The sequence below is a fragment of the Ooceraea biroi genome, chromosome 1 (genome assembly GCF_003672135.1).
Source record: "Ooceraea biroi isolate clonal line C1 chromosome 1, Obir_v5.4, whole genome shotgun sequence".
NCBI classification, from domain to species: Eukaryota; Metazoa; Arthropoda; class Insecta; order Hymenoptera; family Formicidae; genus Ooceraea; species Ooceraea biroi.
The window spans coordinates 20,296,798-20,313,590 of record NC_039506.1 but is presented as its reverse complement, the minus strand read 5'-3'; the positions used below and the strand labels follow the sequence as shown (position 1 = coordinate 20,313,590).

The following is a 16,793-nucleotide window of genomic DNA, read 5'->3' as shown; positions in this document are numbered from 1 at the left end:
TGAATATAAAAAAACACTGTGTTGAACGAATCCTCGTTTCAGCATGTCGTGACAAAACCGGCGCGAATCTTTTACACAAAGTACCATTAAAAATGTTTTCATGCCCTTTAAATTCATGTCTCTACGTCACGAAATGCTCGTAAGTGCTCTCGGCACCGATATTAATAAGCCGCACCGCGTTTTTCATGCGCGCTGCGCACATGCTATCGAAAATCTCGCGTTCTCGATCGAAAAGCGCGACGCCGCTAATTCCGCCGTGATATTAAGCTCCTGTGCACCCCTCCGCCCGATCGTTTGCCACTCGTGTTCACGAGATATTGTCGCATCGTTGCTTGCATCGTTGCTCTGGCAACTGGCAACTGGCCGGTCCTCACGGTCAAATAAGTCCGGTACCGTTTGACTGTATTTGCTGAAATGATCATCCAATGAAACCGCTGTCCGTTTCCGGATTAAGTCCCTCGTTCGGCCGTTGAAAGGAATCCCGTTAATTAAGTACAACGCCATTGAGCGCGTTTGGCTTTTGGTCGGCTGTAAACCGGCTCGAACAAAGGACGCGTTTGCAAAGGTAGAAGAAGGAGCGGTGAACGAGAGGAGCGAAGGGATATCGTACACCGATATACTCGAGGGCTCGTCGTCGTTCGGACGCAGAAATCTCTACGATCGATCAATTATCATGCTCCTCTTGTTGTTCATTATATAGGTCGCATTCTGCTCACGCGCTCGTACGACTAATTAATCGACAGGAGTACACCGGGCACTCACATGTCGAGCATACAAGGGGCTCATCTTTTCACACGCACGGCGACGAGCTTGCTTATTACAAAAAAGTAGTGCCCTTTAGAAAAAAATGGTAATTTATTTTTGAAAGAAACTTAAAACTCCTCCATCGATGAAAATGTTTGAGTCTTTACCTGAACTAGAAATTCCATTTTACGAAAATCTGTGTTGGATTTATTGAAGGAATTCAGTATTAACGAAATTCGCGATGCACATACGCATGTAACAAGATCGTTAGACATCGATTACGCCGGCTTTTCAGCAGACTGAGGAACGTTTGCAAGCGGCCGTTTGAATGGAACGTTGGAGTTAATCACAGCTTTGCTCGAGGACATTGAGTCGCAATCATCGTACGTTCGAGTCAAAGACTGTTGGTTACACCACAAGCTCCTGTTTTCTGCAAGCTTGTATAGAGTATTCAATTTGCGCGTGTCGTTTGATTGGCAACTGAATACGAGATTGTCAGAAATAATGACAGATCGAACGAACCGAGCGATGTGCTCTTTTCAGAGTGCTCAAAGAAAGGATGCTATTCTAACGTGAATCTCGGCCGAAGCGATATTAAAAATCTTATCGAGACGCTTTCTCGCTGCATGAATTCTAGCTAAAGGCGAACTGTCGTCTCTCATCACTCATCAATGCCTCATTAATCGAGATAATGGTGTCCTTATAAAAAATACCCAACAAAAAGTGATGAACGTTAAGAGCTCATGAGTGTTTTAGAGCCCCCTTATCTTACCTTTATCCGTTCGTTTCAATATCGCGCGCACTGAAAACACTCAAGTTACCCGATAAGATCTCACGATCCTGGCGTCTAAGCGAGCGATCCTCCCCCGACATCGCTCACCATCGCTTCGTATCGTTCCCGGCTATCAGTCGCGCGACGTTATAACTTGCACGTGAAATTGGATGCATCGATTTTTCGCGATACGTCCATCGGTATCGCTAGTTCCCGCGTTATCCGATGGGACAGGTGCCGCACGATTGGCCGAACGATCCGAGTAGCCTGGATTAGAATTGAGCATTTAGATATCGCGCGATATCGCTCAGAGGCGTCCGGCGCGATGTGTATTCTATAGAATTCGTCGATGATACACATAGGGATTAGATAAAATAAAATTGAAAATCGAGGTCCGAAAATCTTCCCATTTAAGATTGGTGAATATATTCGGCCCGTTAAGCGATAGTTCGAAGGAATATTACTTCATTATCGTACTTATATTACTTTTTGCACGACCTGCTCTTTATTCGCTCACGTAAAGTCTGCGAAGAAGTAGAAGAAGTAGAACAATTCCTCGAAATTACAGCTATTTTATCGGATTAAAGTGCGCTCGCTTTCATACAATGGAACGCGAATGTCGCTCGATTTCATCTCGCTATTAAGTGAGCGTAACGAAACGATTTCCATAAGGGAAAGTGCGGATTAGAGGAACGGCATTCGAAAGGAACCACGAGGAGTACGCCATTACAAGTAATTGCTTCACCGCCGTTTGCAGTATTTAACAATGATCTTTCTCTTTATTCATCTCCCTTTGTTCGTTCTCTCCCTTATTTCCTTCTTAAAGTACTTTCACGCGTATCATTATATTGCGCGCGTAACGACCTGCAAGCGGAATGCCACAACGCTATGAGGCGTTTGATTATCGTGAGACTTAATTTGGATCACACGAAAGGGACAGGTATTGATTCATTAACTACTTGCACGTCACAAGATAACGCATAAGATTAATTGGTCGAGCATAAATGCCGAGTTTATATCCGCGAGCATCCGTTTTGCTCATCGCATAAGCGGAGAAATATGGTTTCGTGCGATTTATGGCGATAACAAAATTCACGGCGCGGCACTCGCTCCTCCGAAGGACGCTTGAAATGGAGTTTTATAGCTCAAGTGGAATACGGACCATTCTTCGATATGTTTTATGGATAAAACATATCTGTTATCTATTGTAAAATACATTTCGCACGCCACGCGAGGGGACCGCGTGAAGGGTAGGTGGCTAATAGTTTTATCGAGGGAGAGAAAAAGGCGTATGTTTGCGAAGCTCCATTTTAGTCTCTGGCATCTGGGAGCGTTTCTGCTTGGCACGGGAAAAGCGCCTTTGAAAACTGTTTAGCAGTATTGTCTTTACTCAAAGCGCTCCTCTTGAATTGAAAAAGGACAACTCACGGTTCTTCCGATGGCGCGCGTGCATCGTTGAGAGCAAGCACCGGGATGGACTAAAACAAAATACGTGTTCCGTTTCACGATGCACGAAGGCAGAGATGCCGCTGGCTCGGAACACTCGCGACGCAGGGTGAGCAGGGTGAAGGACGGAATAAAGGGAATCTCGGGGCGTCCCGGATGCCTTCCCTTTTTCAGTAAAGGAACTAAAGAGCATCAGCGTGCATACTGGAATGTTTTCCAGGTATTGTCGGGGCGGACGGGGCGAGCGGCGTGCATTGCCGTTAAATCATTCGTAAAATCGTAGGTGCCTCCGCGGCAGCGCTCCGTGATTTTCCCCGAGGACGGGGGTGGCGTTCCTTCTCGTGTGCAACAGTCCTTGTATTTCGCGAGATCAACAGGATTGTCCGTCATCGGCCAAAGTACCGTTCAGCTGCGAGAAAATAACAGAAGAATTTCGGCGTTGCGAGACACGCGTGAGAGCCCGTGATAAATGGCGGCATTATTCTTTTCGTTTTTCCCTTTTATCCACAATGGCAGAGGGTCGCGGGCAACGTGGTCTGAGTATTGCTCGAACTTCGCGCCCGCGTTATGCCATTCGTAAAACCGCAGACGTCTCTCATACCGCTTTCAATGTTGAGAGATGATATTTTTTTCAAATCCATCATCCTTCCTCAGCGCATGGCAAAGACTGCGAAACTTCTTTCTCCGACATCACAAGCGCGTTGTGGAAAATATTACGGTTCCATAAAAGCTTCAAAGCGAATCTTGGAACAGAAATGATTTAACGAGGCGTCGGGAATGAAGCATAATGTTGTTACATCTTTCAATATTGCCAATCTGATTTGAATTTTCTCTCTGTCCTTTTGGCGAATCACTTAGCGAAATCAAACCGCTGAAAATCACATGAACCCGGACATTATGCTCATCATTCGTTGCATTATGGATAGGTATTATGCGGAATAACGGACTCGTGAAATTCTGCTATGATTGTACTTAGTATGTATAATAGCCTGGTTACTAGATTAAAGGGAAGTTCAACCATTTGCAAAGCAATTCGCGAATATTGATGGATTACTGATGACCAGCACCTCAGGAATTAGCTCCAGTAACTTATATATTTTCTCGATAATCAATTGTGGGAATTCGCATATATCTGAAATTTGGATTAGAATTTCGTTACACTTTGCTATCTCTTCGCGAGCTTTCTCTTTCCGTTTCATATCGACGTTTTATAGAAGTTTAATATGCATGCGTCACTAGTAACACAATCGATGATACGTAATAACAACGTAATGATATTATTATATACCATTGTCTCTAAGATTCTGTTATTGATGATAATCGTTAAATAACATATTATTTCTCCATTACAAAAACTGCTTAATTTAGAAAATGATTTATTCAAAAGATTAATCAAGCTTTGCTAATCGGGAACGGTGTATTAATATTTTATTGCGACTATTCGCTTAATTGTATTAGCCATCTGGATCAATACGCGCGAATAGTTAGAAGATATATTAAATATTAAATACGGTAATTATCATAATCAAGAAATCAATACTGAATAATAATAGATTATTCAGATCTAGTTTCCTCATTATGCCGTAGAAACAACGCATTATTATCTGTAATATGCATTATCATCAAATATTGAACTTGTTAAAGAAGAAATCCGATTAGAGCGACGATATAAAAAGAGTACATGTAATATTAAAGTTTCGAGAACAGACTAATTATCCTATCGCACGTTCGAGTCTGTTAATTAAGTACGTTCGGCTTCGTCCTCTCTCTTTCTCTCGTGGAAATCAAAAAGGTTCTGGGAGACATATTCATTATCTCGTGGACCATCGATTTCGACGCTCCCGCTCGAGAGAATCCGCGGGCGTCGCTCGGCCAAGTCGGCGACGACCTGGAGTTAACAGCGCGAGTTTAAAAGTGATTTATCTCTGATTTATGGAAGGAAGAGCACGGCACCGGAAGCCGAAAGTTTCTCGGCTTCTCGGCGACGAGGCGGAAAGAATTATCGGCCGGGCACAATGGACAGGCGGTGATATCGTTTACACGTCGAATCCCACGGTCGTCCGTTTCGCGCGGAGACAAAAAGAATGCCTTTTTCTCTTCCGTTCTCTCTCGCTTGCATCTTCGACCAGGGAAAAAATATCGCGGCTCGCGCGAGCTCGTGTTGCGGTTGGATGTTCTGGAGCTGCGCGGCAAAAGTGCATAATGAGAAATTTAATTCGCCGGGAAAGTCGGAGTTATTCTCAACAAAATATCTTCATTGCGGCGAGCATTCCTATTTGCTCGCGTCGCAACTGTTTCGCAGCGTCGGCCTTTGATATTTCTCGTTTCAAGATATTCTCTTCACATGTGTGTCGCGAACATTTGGCTACAAGCACGCGTACTTTATATTTTGATATTTAATGAAAGACTCAATGCCGAAGTCTCACCAACATTAACGGAATCCTTGCGCGCGGCATAAACGCAATTTATCTAAAAGCACTTACACATTATTGGCAAGATTCCGTCTCGCTACGCTTCTCCTGGTCCCGCGTGCGTTTGCGAAATCCCACGGTGAAATATTCATGGCGACGGTATTCGCGACTACCAGCGGCGTAATTCTGCGCACGATTCGTGGGACGTCGATTCAAAGTAGAGGAGGTAACCTCGTTTCACGCGGACGAAACTTTTCTCTCCCCCGTTTCTAGCGGTGTTCCTCCCTTTGAGCTGACGTCGAAACGTTACGGGAAACGTGTCGCTCCGCTCCCAAAGGAGTTTTGTCGAGTAGTCGATGTTCAGAAAATATCCATAAGTTGGTGACGCGAAAAGAAACATTTGTCGGCGATCGAAGATCGTGACGCATGCAGAAGCGCAATTTCGCACAACGTATTCGCGACACGAACCAATGAAATCGAAGTAATAAACGGAATAGTTCGTTAAGCGCGAAGATTCGCGCTTCGTCGTCTCGCTTGTGAGTCTCGCACGTTTAAAACAGTTCCGCCTGGCGTACGCTCGATACAAAAGGGCCGCGTTGCCGGTGCACTGGTGTCTCACAGGATCACGCCATCTTTTTCGGCCGGAAGTCGGAAGGTATCAGCTGGCTGAAGACTGCAGTCTGGGAGTTTCAAATCTTGATTGCACGATTCATAACGCTCCGTAAGCCAAGCATGTTCGCTCTCTGAGGAAGTCTGTTCCTCTTCCGTCTTCTTCCGTCCCGAGCCTTGCTCTCAGCTGTCGTTTGATGCGGCACGATGATGAATCCTCATATTTGGACGGAGTAAGATCGCTCGTTATTCGGTCAGATCTCAAGTTTGCCACCTAAGACGGATTATGATGACGAGCGGAGATTAGAACATGAGATCACACGAGCGGTTGGAGTGTTCTTCCACATGTGGACGCCAGACTTCAAACATAATGTATCATGTTTAATTGTTCAACCAGAATCATATTCTTAATTCTTTTTAATCATTTCGTGTAGAATCATTTATCTCGCAGCATGAGAAATCTCTCAGTGAGACATTCGGAAGGATTTTCGCGTCCGTAAGGTCTCCTCTATTCGCGAACTCGGAAACGCGTCTTTCTTTCTTGAAGGAATCGGAAAGTGGCCGTGAACAAGAGGAGTCACGGGAACAACGATTTAAGAAGCTCAGCGCAAGCTGGAACGGAAACGTCGGCCACGTAAGAAGCACTTCTTCCGGCTCGCTCGGATGCAACGGATTAAATTGCGGGAAAAATTGAACCGTTTCTTACTTCCGCGTGCAACCGGTTTTGCAATCTGTTAAAACGTATCAAAATGGGACAACGTGCCGCTGGGTTAATTTCCTCGTTCTTTCTCCTTCACTTTTTCTCTGCCGAGCGCCCATATTTTCATGTCGCTGTCAGTTCCCTCTCTGTGATGCAGGAAACTCCCCGTTGAATGTATGCACATACTCTCTATGTCCACATATGTATCCCCGTAGATGTATGTCCTTTGAGAGCGATGCCGAACTCTCACAAGCGCTCTGCAAACAAGATCATAGGAACGATCCTTCTCGCGCAAGCATTTCCTAGCGTTCTTTCCGAGCTTGTTTTTTAATGTAACTTGTAGCTCGTTTACGATACGTGTTTTGTGTCGCGATGCGCGCTACAAAGGTGAGCGAGAATCCACTTCTGAGGTAATGATCATTCTATTCCCGGCGAGCTGACTTGTAAAGGTATTATTCGCACGCATAGTAATATACTATATTCCTTGTGATATGCGTCTGTACGTATGACTGCGTGTGCGTCTGTGTAGCACATGAATACGTTATGACATAATGTAGACGAGCGAACTGTCATTTTCCCCGAATAGGCCATAAAACACGGCGAACGTGTCCCTTACTCGACGTTAGAGCGTGGATGGAGACACGTGCGGCCAATTGAAGTTCCATTCCACAAAACTTGCTCCGGCAACTTCCCCGGCGACCTGCGCTCTCGGACTCAACTCAAGGAGAACCGCAGAAACCTCCGACGGTAATTGGGGACAAATAGAGAAAATACTTTTGATAGTGGTCGCATTGACGATCATCTCAGTGTGTTCCGTACGAGCGGTTAGACGTTTCATTAAAGGATATTGCCGTTGCTCAGAGCGGGAGCGAACTTCTTAAGGGCGGGCCCGTTGCAGCTTGCCGTGCTGGGGTTTGATGGTGGTGGGTTGGCGGACGAGCGAGAAAGTAACACACCCTCCCCCAGACGATTGTTTCCCGAGAAATTGCTGGCACGATGTCGCCGGTTATTAGATCCAAGGATAGTGCTCTGATCGGAACTATTGAATCGGATTGAGGATTAATTGAAAACATGTACGTGCTTGTAGCGGTCGATCGCGACAAGCATACCCAGATAGCCAAGTCTGTTAGAACAGATTTTCGTCAAATACCCGCTACAAATTTCGAATGCAGAAAGACTGCAGACTGCATACAGGAACTGATATAACAAATGATGTTGTCAGTATGTCAGCAGAAATACAACAATATCTGCTCACATAACTAGACAACAGATTGACGGCAGAAACCGAGCAGGATCTGCGCGGCGCTGTTGTCCAGTTATGTTTTATACAGATTCTGTCGACAATCTGTTGTCAGGTTCTGTTCTACAGTCTCTGCCGCCAAAACAAAAGCTTAATGCGGACACAGATGACTATGGTTCTGGTGTGGGTTTCTGATCGAATCTGTTGCCAGCCTGCAGGCAGGCTGCGAACATTTTGCTTACTGGGTATCTATCTAGATACAAAATCTTTTACTTCTATCATAAATCTAGTTGTACTTTGTACAACTAGATTTATGATAGAAGTAAAAGATTGGTAATAAAATATACAAAACAAAAATATCTCTATAGACTGATGTACAAGGTTTTAAACTTTCGACAACCATAGCTATCACTGTTTTAAAGAATAAGACGAAGACGATGTTGATTCGCAAATAAAAGAAATCTAAAAGAAGTCGAGCGCTTGCCTCTTCTTTTCCGCCGTTTCCACTCCGTTACCCATTCGTGCTGCCAACAACTGACACGGAATACAGACGAGGTTAACAAGGTTGTCGGAATAACGTTCGGAGCATTGCAAGTAGAAGCAAAAATACACGGTATATCGGAATGTTTCGAATCGCAATGCAAGAAACGAATCAGTGCATTAATATTACGGGTTCGTTACACCATTATGGATTATTTGGACGATACTTTCTCATTATCATTTAGGCGTTCGCCCACTTCGTTAGCCTTTTGTAAAATAAGTTTGGAGAGGGTTTAACGATGTCATTGTTGCGACGGAGGAGAGAATGGAGCTGGCAGTCTGTAAGAAGCGCGGGCTTTATTAAAGCCTGCTATAATATTAAAGAGGCCGGGAGAGAGAGAAAGAGAGAGAAACTGCGGGCTCTTATCGTACGTGCTTACGCTCTGCGGATATAATGGCGTGTTTCACCACACATTCGGGATATACTGAGACTCCGCATATACTGCGAGATTATATAAAAATATGACAGAGCTATTGTACGACTATGCATTTCATATTACCATATAAACATAGAAATTCATAGAAAAAACTGTTATTTCTCACGATTAGATTCTTAAAAATACGAAATTAAATTGAGTTTCAGTATAAATTTAAAACATTATGTTTCTTATCACATTATTTTATTTTGTAATATTTTAATCCATTTTCGTTTAATTTAACCTATCTATTTTTATATTTTTATATTAATATACATATTTGTGTATATAAAATAAGAGTATAAGCATAGATACAGAACGCAAAAAGCAGATCTGTTTTAGTTTTATGTCGCTATACCAATTTTTCGCAAAGTTATAGCGTTTTAAAAATTAGAAGTTTCGCGAGTAATTTCTCATTGCAAGCACGTGCTCGTGAGCACATGGTCGGAGCACGTGGCCGCGAGCACGTGCCCACGCCTATTCGTCACTGATAGTGATGTGACGTTTCCTTGACTTCACTGTTTGATCATGATCGCGGATCAAAATAATTATCAATATCTTCGCGTAGAAAAATCGTAGCGAGATGAAACAAATTGCATTCGAAGGCTGAAAACTTTGTATATTAGTTTGCGAGATATCATCGACTGATTACAAAAATAAAATTAATTTCACCCGGAAAACTGACAAGAGATGCCTCTGTGTGTAAAGATAGAAATTGTTTTATATTTACATGATATCTTGACTTATAAAAATTGTAGCAGCATAAAACAAAATTTATTTAAAAGTGTATACCTTCCTGTTTACAATAGTAAACTGTAATAAACAGTAATAAACTAAAGCCCATTATTAATAAATTGTTTTAAATTATAAAATATTACACAAAAATATACGATTTCATGATACAACATGAATATAAAATATCATATGACGTGCAATGAGTAATGCACGCAAACAATGCCGCGTTTACAGGGAATAACAATCCAATAATAATCTGTATAAAATAATAATTCAATGTGAATTGGCAATTTAATATCTCCTCGTCGATTTTCTAATATTGTAGAATATCTTGTGGCTTCTCGTGCTGCAATTTCAGGCTTATCGACTTTGTTGGCGTGCGTGCGTACGGTTAACTGTAAATGAAAAGCACTTTCAGTCACCCCGCTGTTACCGGGAGTACATACGTACGTACCTACATGCGCGCACGCTTTTGCAGGCATGTTTACTGTAGTTGACTCGTTGTTACAGCGTAAGGTAATCACGCTTGCCGTGTACGTTTTAAGCGAGATGCATCCTCCTCGACGCCGTTATACTTCACAGCGACGTTCCTGCACGCGCGACTCTACTCCAACTCGCTTAGATTGCCAACACGAGTGCCCGGATGACCGAGCTGTCGTTTCGCGGTTACGACGTCGTTGCCGTATCGGCATATATTGCCAACGAAAGAGAATCTCGAACCCTCGGTCCACGTCGCTCCGTCTGTTGAAGGGATGAATTTTGCGAGCGCAAGAACGGCCAACTCATGGAACAGGGTTGTTTTCGGGCGACGGGGAGAACTCGGGATGGGTTTGCCCGCAGAGCTCGGTTTCAGGCCAAATTAAACATGAAGTTGCGCGATCGTTCCGGCTCGTCGAGTGCTCCCTTTGCAGGAGATTCGCCGGCCACGAATTGAGCCTGATATGCATCGTCTCTCCGCGTTACTCTCGAATGCTTAATTTTATATCACGGCTGGAAACGGATATGCGAGCCGCAGAGCAGGAAATATTAATGTCAACGCGAACCGGACGACGGGGCAGTGTCTTTCGTTGTGCACGTTTGGTCGACGTAATTACGTGCAGCGATGTAACGGATGCTACGGAACATCGCGTAATGAACAATCGCAGGATGTGATATTGAAGCAACGATTCGATTTACTTAGTTGTATGCAGCTCGGCTGCGCGAAATATTCGCAAATCAGTTCATTAAAGCGATCGTAATATGCTCGATATCGGGGAATTATCCTTCGTAAATGTACAATCAATTGTGACGTCAATCCACATAGAATACTCGTATTTCTCTCCCGCTGCAAAATTGCGTTACATGCCAGTGCGCGTCATCGCTGGTATGCGTCACTATATTTTTCTGCGCCCCCGCTGTATATTGCTCTGCGGTTTACCGCGTTGAATGATGATATTAATTAATTTGTGGAAATATTGGTATTACATGCGGACTCTCATACACGCGTTCGTGCGACCAGTGTATGCAAAATGTGTGGAACAATAATGATAGAACTCATATCTTAGATCGCTATTTAGGAAAACGATATTATTGATGCGAGGCACCCGCAAATTATTCAAAAGTGTGGAATTTAATAACTGAATTTTACTTTTTCCGAATATCGTAAACAGCAAAATAGAAATGATAATGAGAAATAATATTATCTATCAGTTTTTGTAAGCTTCTGTGTAAAGTTTCCATAAATACTCCGATGCTGGTAACAGCGAATTATTAATATTTGGATAATAGCTTGCATCTCCCTTTTCGAGAATAAGAAGGGAAAAAATACATCAGCAGCAGAAAAGAGAGCAGGACTGGAGGAAGAACTAAAGAAAACTAGGACTTTGAGCTATTTCGAAATAACGAGCGAACTTCTAAGAAAGTGTAGAGCTTCGTATAATCAATTAGAACTCCGGAACCAGTGAGATGGTAATGGAGTTCAGCTAAGTACAAACTAGAGCAAACTAGTGTCGAGTCGAACGAACGCATCGACTTCCACCAGCTCGCATCTATCTGCCTCGTAAATCTGTCGACTCACAGCTGCATGTGTGAAACGCATTTACGAAGCTTAGAGATCACTATCTCTCTCTCTCTCTTTCTCTCTCCAGGGGTCGAATACATATTTTAAAGATCTATTCGTGCTAGCGTTTTAGAATAAACAATACTACCAGTCCGATTCTTCGAGATATGCGTAGGTGAAACAGCAGGAGAAGGAAGTACACGTCAAGTGAATTGAAATGAACGAGCATCAGCTCGTTGGTCATCGATTCGCGATAAACAATCTTATCGTTCATTTATCTCGTGCAGGAATTTTGCGTTTGTTTCTCCATCGTTCAACGGCCCATCATTCGCAGTTAGAACAAATGCTTGCCGGCCATTCTTTTTCTTTGCGAGATTGGCCATTATCCCCCGCTATAAATCTGACAGGTGCCGAAGAAACGCGCGGAGGAATCTATCGCAAAGTGGTCATCGTAATCTCTGTTATCTTAAGCAGACCCTTCGGTTATGGCCCCTTGCTTCCATAGCGGAGCCTGCTTCTCGGACTCAGCTCTCATTCCCCCTGACGTTGACGGAGTATTGCTTCCCCGAGCAAGATTTCCTCCGGGTCTACTTCCTGCAAGAGCATGGAGAGAGATATGGCAAGAAAAAGGACGAGATTGTAATGAAATGTCAACTCAGTGTTTATCTTCCACAGGCTTCGTTTGAATGTTCGGGTATTCGATCAACCGTATGCGATACAGGATAGCAAGATGGCCGCGAAGACGTTTTACATTGCTGCAAATTGCATTACCAACGTGAACCTAACGATAACGTTTCGTTCCCGCCACTTTTACGCGAAGCGTCGAGAGTGCACCGTGCATTTTGTGCATATTTTGCACCACCTACATATTTCGCGTATGCGCATATGACTCACACCAAATTTGGAAGATAAATGCGTGCTGGTTGTTACTCCTCCCTCATTGTTTTGCTATAATTGAATGATTAATTGCATCTCTGTTCTCTCGCGCCGCGTATGAAAGCGTATATTCATCAATGTCTCTCGTATGCATAATTACAGTTTTCGATTCAAAGATAATATTAGCGCCCGTAATGGCCTTTATTTTGACGCACCTTTAAATTATAATACATATTTCTCAAACACGTGGAACAATAGTATTATAAAATATTTAATAATACCTAGCGTTATTTATTTTATTTCTTGCTTCTTAACGTTTAAGATACTTCGCTCAACTGAATAAGATGCTCGAAATTATGCATTACCTCAGGAAGCGGAATCCCAAAATGTTCCCTCCGAAAGAACCTTATGCCGGAAATCCGCTGATTTCTCGGTATCTCTTGCCTTGTGGTTCTTGCTATGCTCGCGGATCGTATCGTATCTTCACGATTCTGCACGGAATTAATTCGTTAAGAGGCGAAAGGCCGACCGCCGCACCGTGATAGACGGAGTTCGTAAATTTTAGAGGTACACCTGGTACTGTATAGCGTGGCAGGGGCGGAAGGAAGGAAGGAAGGAAGAGAGATGAGTACGACGGGCTAAATCTAGCTTCTAGGTTCTCCCTTGTTGCCGGAATTGATCCTTGAGAATCTCGGTTATTCACTCGTGCTGGCTTGTCGATAACTTGGACAATCTTAAATCCCGTCTTCCGCCCCTCCCATTCTTGTACCCGCTTCTCTTTCACACTTTTATGTACTCTCTCTCGTCTTGTCCGTCATCTCGTTTGCCGCCGAGATCTTTGCTGTGGCTTCTTCACACATCTGCCGGATCAGCCGGCTCGTTTTACACCGCTAAATCCAATATCAGGCTGTCGCTTCGTATTTTCTGAGAGGATCCGGGGGCGAGAGGAGCCAGTACTCGCCTCTATTGCGCTTCTACTCTTCACTCCTTCTCGACCCCTAAGATAAGAGCGATTCGAGCGAGGAGTCGCTTTCATATAACCGCAACTTGTTGAGTGAATAAAATTTCTGAATCCCAGCTCAAGTGCGCGCTTGAAGTCTCAGCGAGTACGGCATACAAATATTGGTACATGCATATATGTATACGTAAAGACACTCATTTTGGCACTGATGCATTACAATAGCGTTACCGATAGCATCACAACGTCATTATTATATTTCGCTCCATTTTGCATTGCAGGTGACCGGCATCGTGGGCAGAGCGGATGTTCTAGCGTGCATCTTCTTTTTGCTGTCCTTTCTTGCCTACCACGGGTGAGTACGGCTTAAATATTTAAACTTTACGATCCGATCGGAATCGGTCAATGTTCTTTTTTTGACAAGATTGACAAGAGATATGAATGCACACAAATTTCATATTAAATTTTGATCCATATGTTTCTCTCTCTGAATTAGATTAGTCTTATAATTAAAATACTTGACTATTTGGTATAGAATAATTCCGAAAAGATAGTTATAATAACATATTCGTTCAACGAGTGAAAATTTCTAAAGTATTTTAGAGTTGAAAGAGAATTTTTGTTTGCTGAGAGCAAATTTCATATACATGTGTTATCCACCGAGTTACCGTGTACATCGTCGATGTACATACAAGACCCTGCTGTAAATCGGGGTAACTTAGGGGTTGTGCGCATACGTCATGAGTGTTGGGCGACGCTTAACGTCGCGACGACGCCAGTCTGACATCAAAACGGCGACGCATTCATTCTCATGAACATACCGACTGAAAATTATAAACTAAACTAATTTACCCTGGAAACTGCTGCTATAACTACGCAGAAACGTCGTAAATGTGCTTCACTCGTATCGATCTTTGCGACGCTAGAATGAAGAAGAATTTGTTCACTCGCAGAATATGACTTTTATTAATTCTAATTACAGCTTTTAATTTTATTTATTTAATTCTGTCTCTTGAAAATATATTATTTTCGTAATGTTGCACGAGTGACTTCGTTATCTTCAAATGTATAATTAACTGAGGGATGGTTTGACAGTGCTTAAAACAAATTCCACGTAATACCGCGGAATACAATATGACGAAAAATCCACAGAAACGAACTCGGTTGCTAGCGTAAAAAGCTTTCGGGAAGGCAGGTACTCCAATATAAAAGGGCGCTTGCGGAAGACAAGAAGGTAAAACTCTGTCTGTAGGACCAGCATCGGGCGGCCAATGGCTGGAGGTTGGGTAAGACGCTTGTCTCTCGCTTCGAACCTGGGAAATTGATTACTCTTGGCCGCCTTTGAGTACTCTTTCTCCTTCGTTCCTTCCACGTTTCCTTCATCGCTCCGTCCCACACTCTCTCTCTCTCTCTCTTTTTTTCGCCAACTGGCGTCTCTCTTAGATTGTCCGCGTTCATTCAGTCTCTTAACCATTTACGCCTCGCGTTTAAATCCCTCGGCGATTAAGCGACCGATGATTAATTCCAATTATACATTTGGCTTACCGTCAAGATTCTCCCGTTGTTCTCTCGACTCTCCAGTCACCATAGAGGCGGTGTATTTCTCTCGCCCATCGCCATTTTCGCGCAGCGAGTTACTATTAATCTTACTTAGGGAGCTTTGATGTAAATTGTAAGAAACACTTCCATTTCGCCGCAGTCCTCTCGACCCGTTTTTACGAGCGGAGAGGAGTCGCGGTCTTGTCTCGGTGGACCAGTTTCGCGTCGGTCCCGTTGTTCCTAAAATCCCGAACGACATCTTGTAACGGATCTGTCACTCGACATAGATTGATGTACACGCCAACCGACGTGTAAACGAATAAATCCTACGTGCCTGCGGATCAATGTTTTTGACGAGAATTGTTTCGCAATGCCAATGTTTCTGTTCGATCCGAGGAGAGAGAAATATATCAAATGTATCACGTATGAGATTTATCTATAAAATATGATTTCATTATCCCATGAGAACGGATATCAGACTCGTTATATTTGCGTGCATGGAATCTTAGAAAATCGATAATGAGATGTTACATCTAATCCAATTTATAATCATGCGACATTTCTCATCTATAATAATTCTTGGATTTATCTCTGTTGTAGCCAGCAGACGGCTTACGTGTGGTCCAGTGTTTGTCTGGGTGCTCTGTCGATGCTGGCGAAGGAAACTGGCGTTACTGTTCTGGCACTAAACTTTCTTTACGATCTATGTCGTTCCTGGCATTCAATCAAGAGGTGAGTGTTTAAGCGCTCAGTTTGTTGCCGCGGTGCAGGCTACGCTAAGGCCAGAAGTCGTGAAGTGAACTCAATCGATATAACGTCTTTCGAGATTTCGATCATTCGAACGTGTTAAAGATAAAAATGGAATTGATTTGAGACACTTATATCGCGCTTGAAAACTCGCGAAATCGCTCGAATCACGGATGTGAAAGTCTCGCGAAACACCAAGTTTATTCGCGCTTCGTTGGTGATCACGCGACCGTACATTGATACTGAAATCGCCACGGGTTGTACGTCGCATGTCCGGCAGCGGTAAATGTGCTTTTCGTGACGGCGAAAAATGCGGCCAAAATATTTCGACTGTTTGAATTCTGTGTTGGAGTGCGCGGAGGGCTCTCTACAGACATTGCCTCTACGTGCGCTTTATTGATCTTATAGTAAAACCGCACTGGGGCACCGGTAATCAGCTCGACTTTTATATTCATGACGGCGCACATGTAACATAATCCGCGGGACGAGAGAAATCACTGCATGAATGCATTTATTTTCCAGATCTATTTTCGAAGCCAAGTGGAACGACGATTCTAGATATTTCTCGAGGCGTGCTGCGGCGTTACTCGTTTCGGTAAGTTGACGCAGATTAATGATTGTTCGCGACGATCGCAGCATTTCAATTACTGCATTACCAATCTTGTATTATCAATACGATCAACGCGAATAAAATCGTGACAGGATTTTCTGTCTCCGAGCTGAAGCCCAGCGGCAAGCTTCATGTGGGCAGATTAATGTCACTCTAATATCGGCTGTTGAAAGCAGCCAGCGACATATTCCCAAAGGGTCGACGCGAGAGGGGAAAGAGTGGCTCTATAACGGCCTGAAGTATAGATGAGTGGGTAACGGTCAAAGAGGATCGGAATCCTCTTAACGCACCGTGTATATTCGGTCGTGCGTGGAAGCCCCACAGGATTTTCAGACGAGTGGCGAGCCGCGACTGGCTTTGTTATTATTGTATTAACGACGATGTCTCTGCGCGCTTCCGCTATCCAGAGGAT

The 16,793-nt window shown here is 43.6% G+C and overlaps 1 protein-coding gene across 1 annotated transcript in view; it reads left to right on the top strand.

Moving 5' to 3' along the window:
- LOC105277952 (transmembrane and TPR repeat-containing protein 1) overlaps positions 1 to 16,793 on the top strand; it is a 133,582-nt gene that overhangs the window by 55,565 nt on the left and 61,224 nt on the right. The window contains exons 3-5 of the mRNA XM_011336706.3: positions 13,767 to 13,840; positions 15,625 to 15,756; positions 16,294 to 16,366. Coding sequence (XP_011335008.1) covers positions 13,767 to 13,840; positions 15,625 to 15,756; positions 16,294 to 16,366 — 279 coding nt within the window. The remainder of the gene's footprint in view (positions 1 to 13,766; positions 13,841 to 15,624; positions 15,757 to 16,293; positions 16,367 to 16,793) is intronic.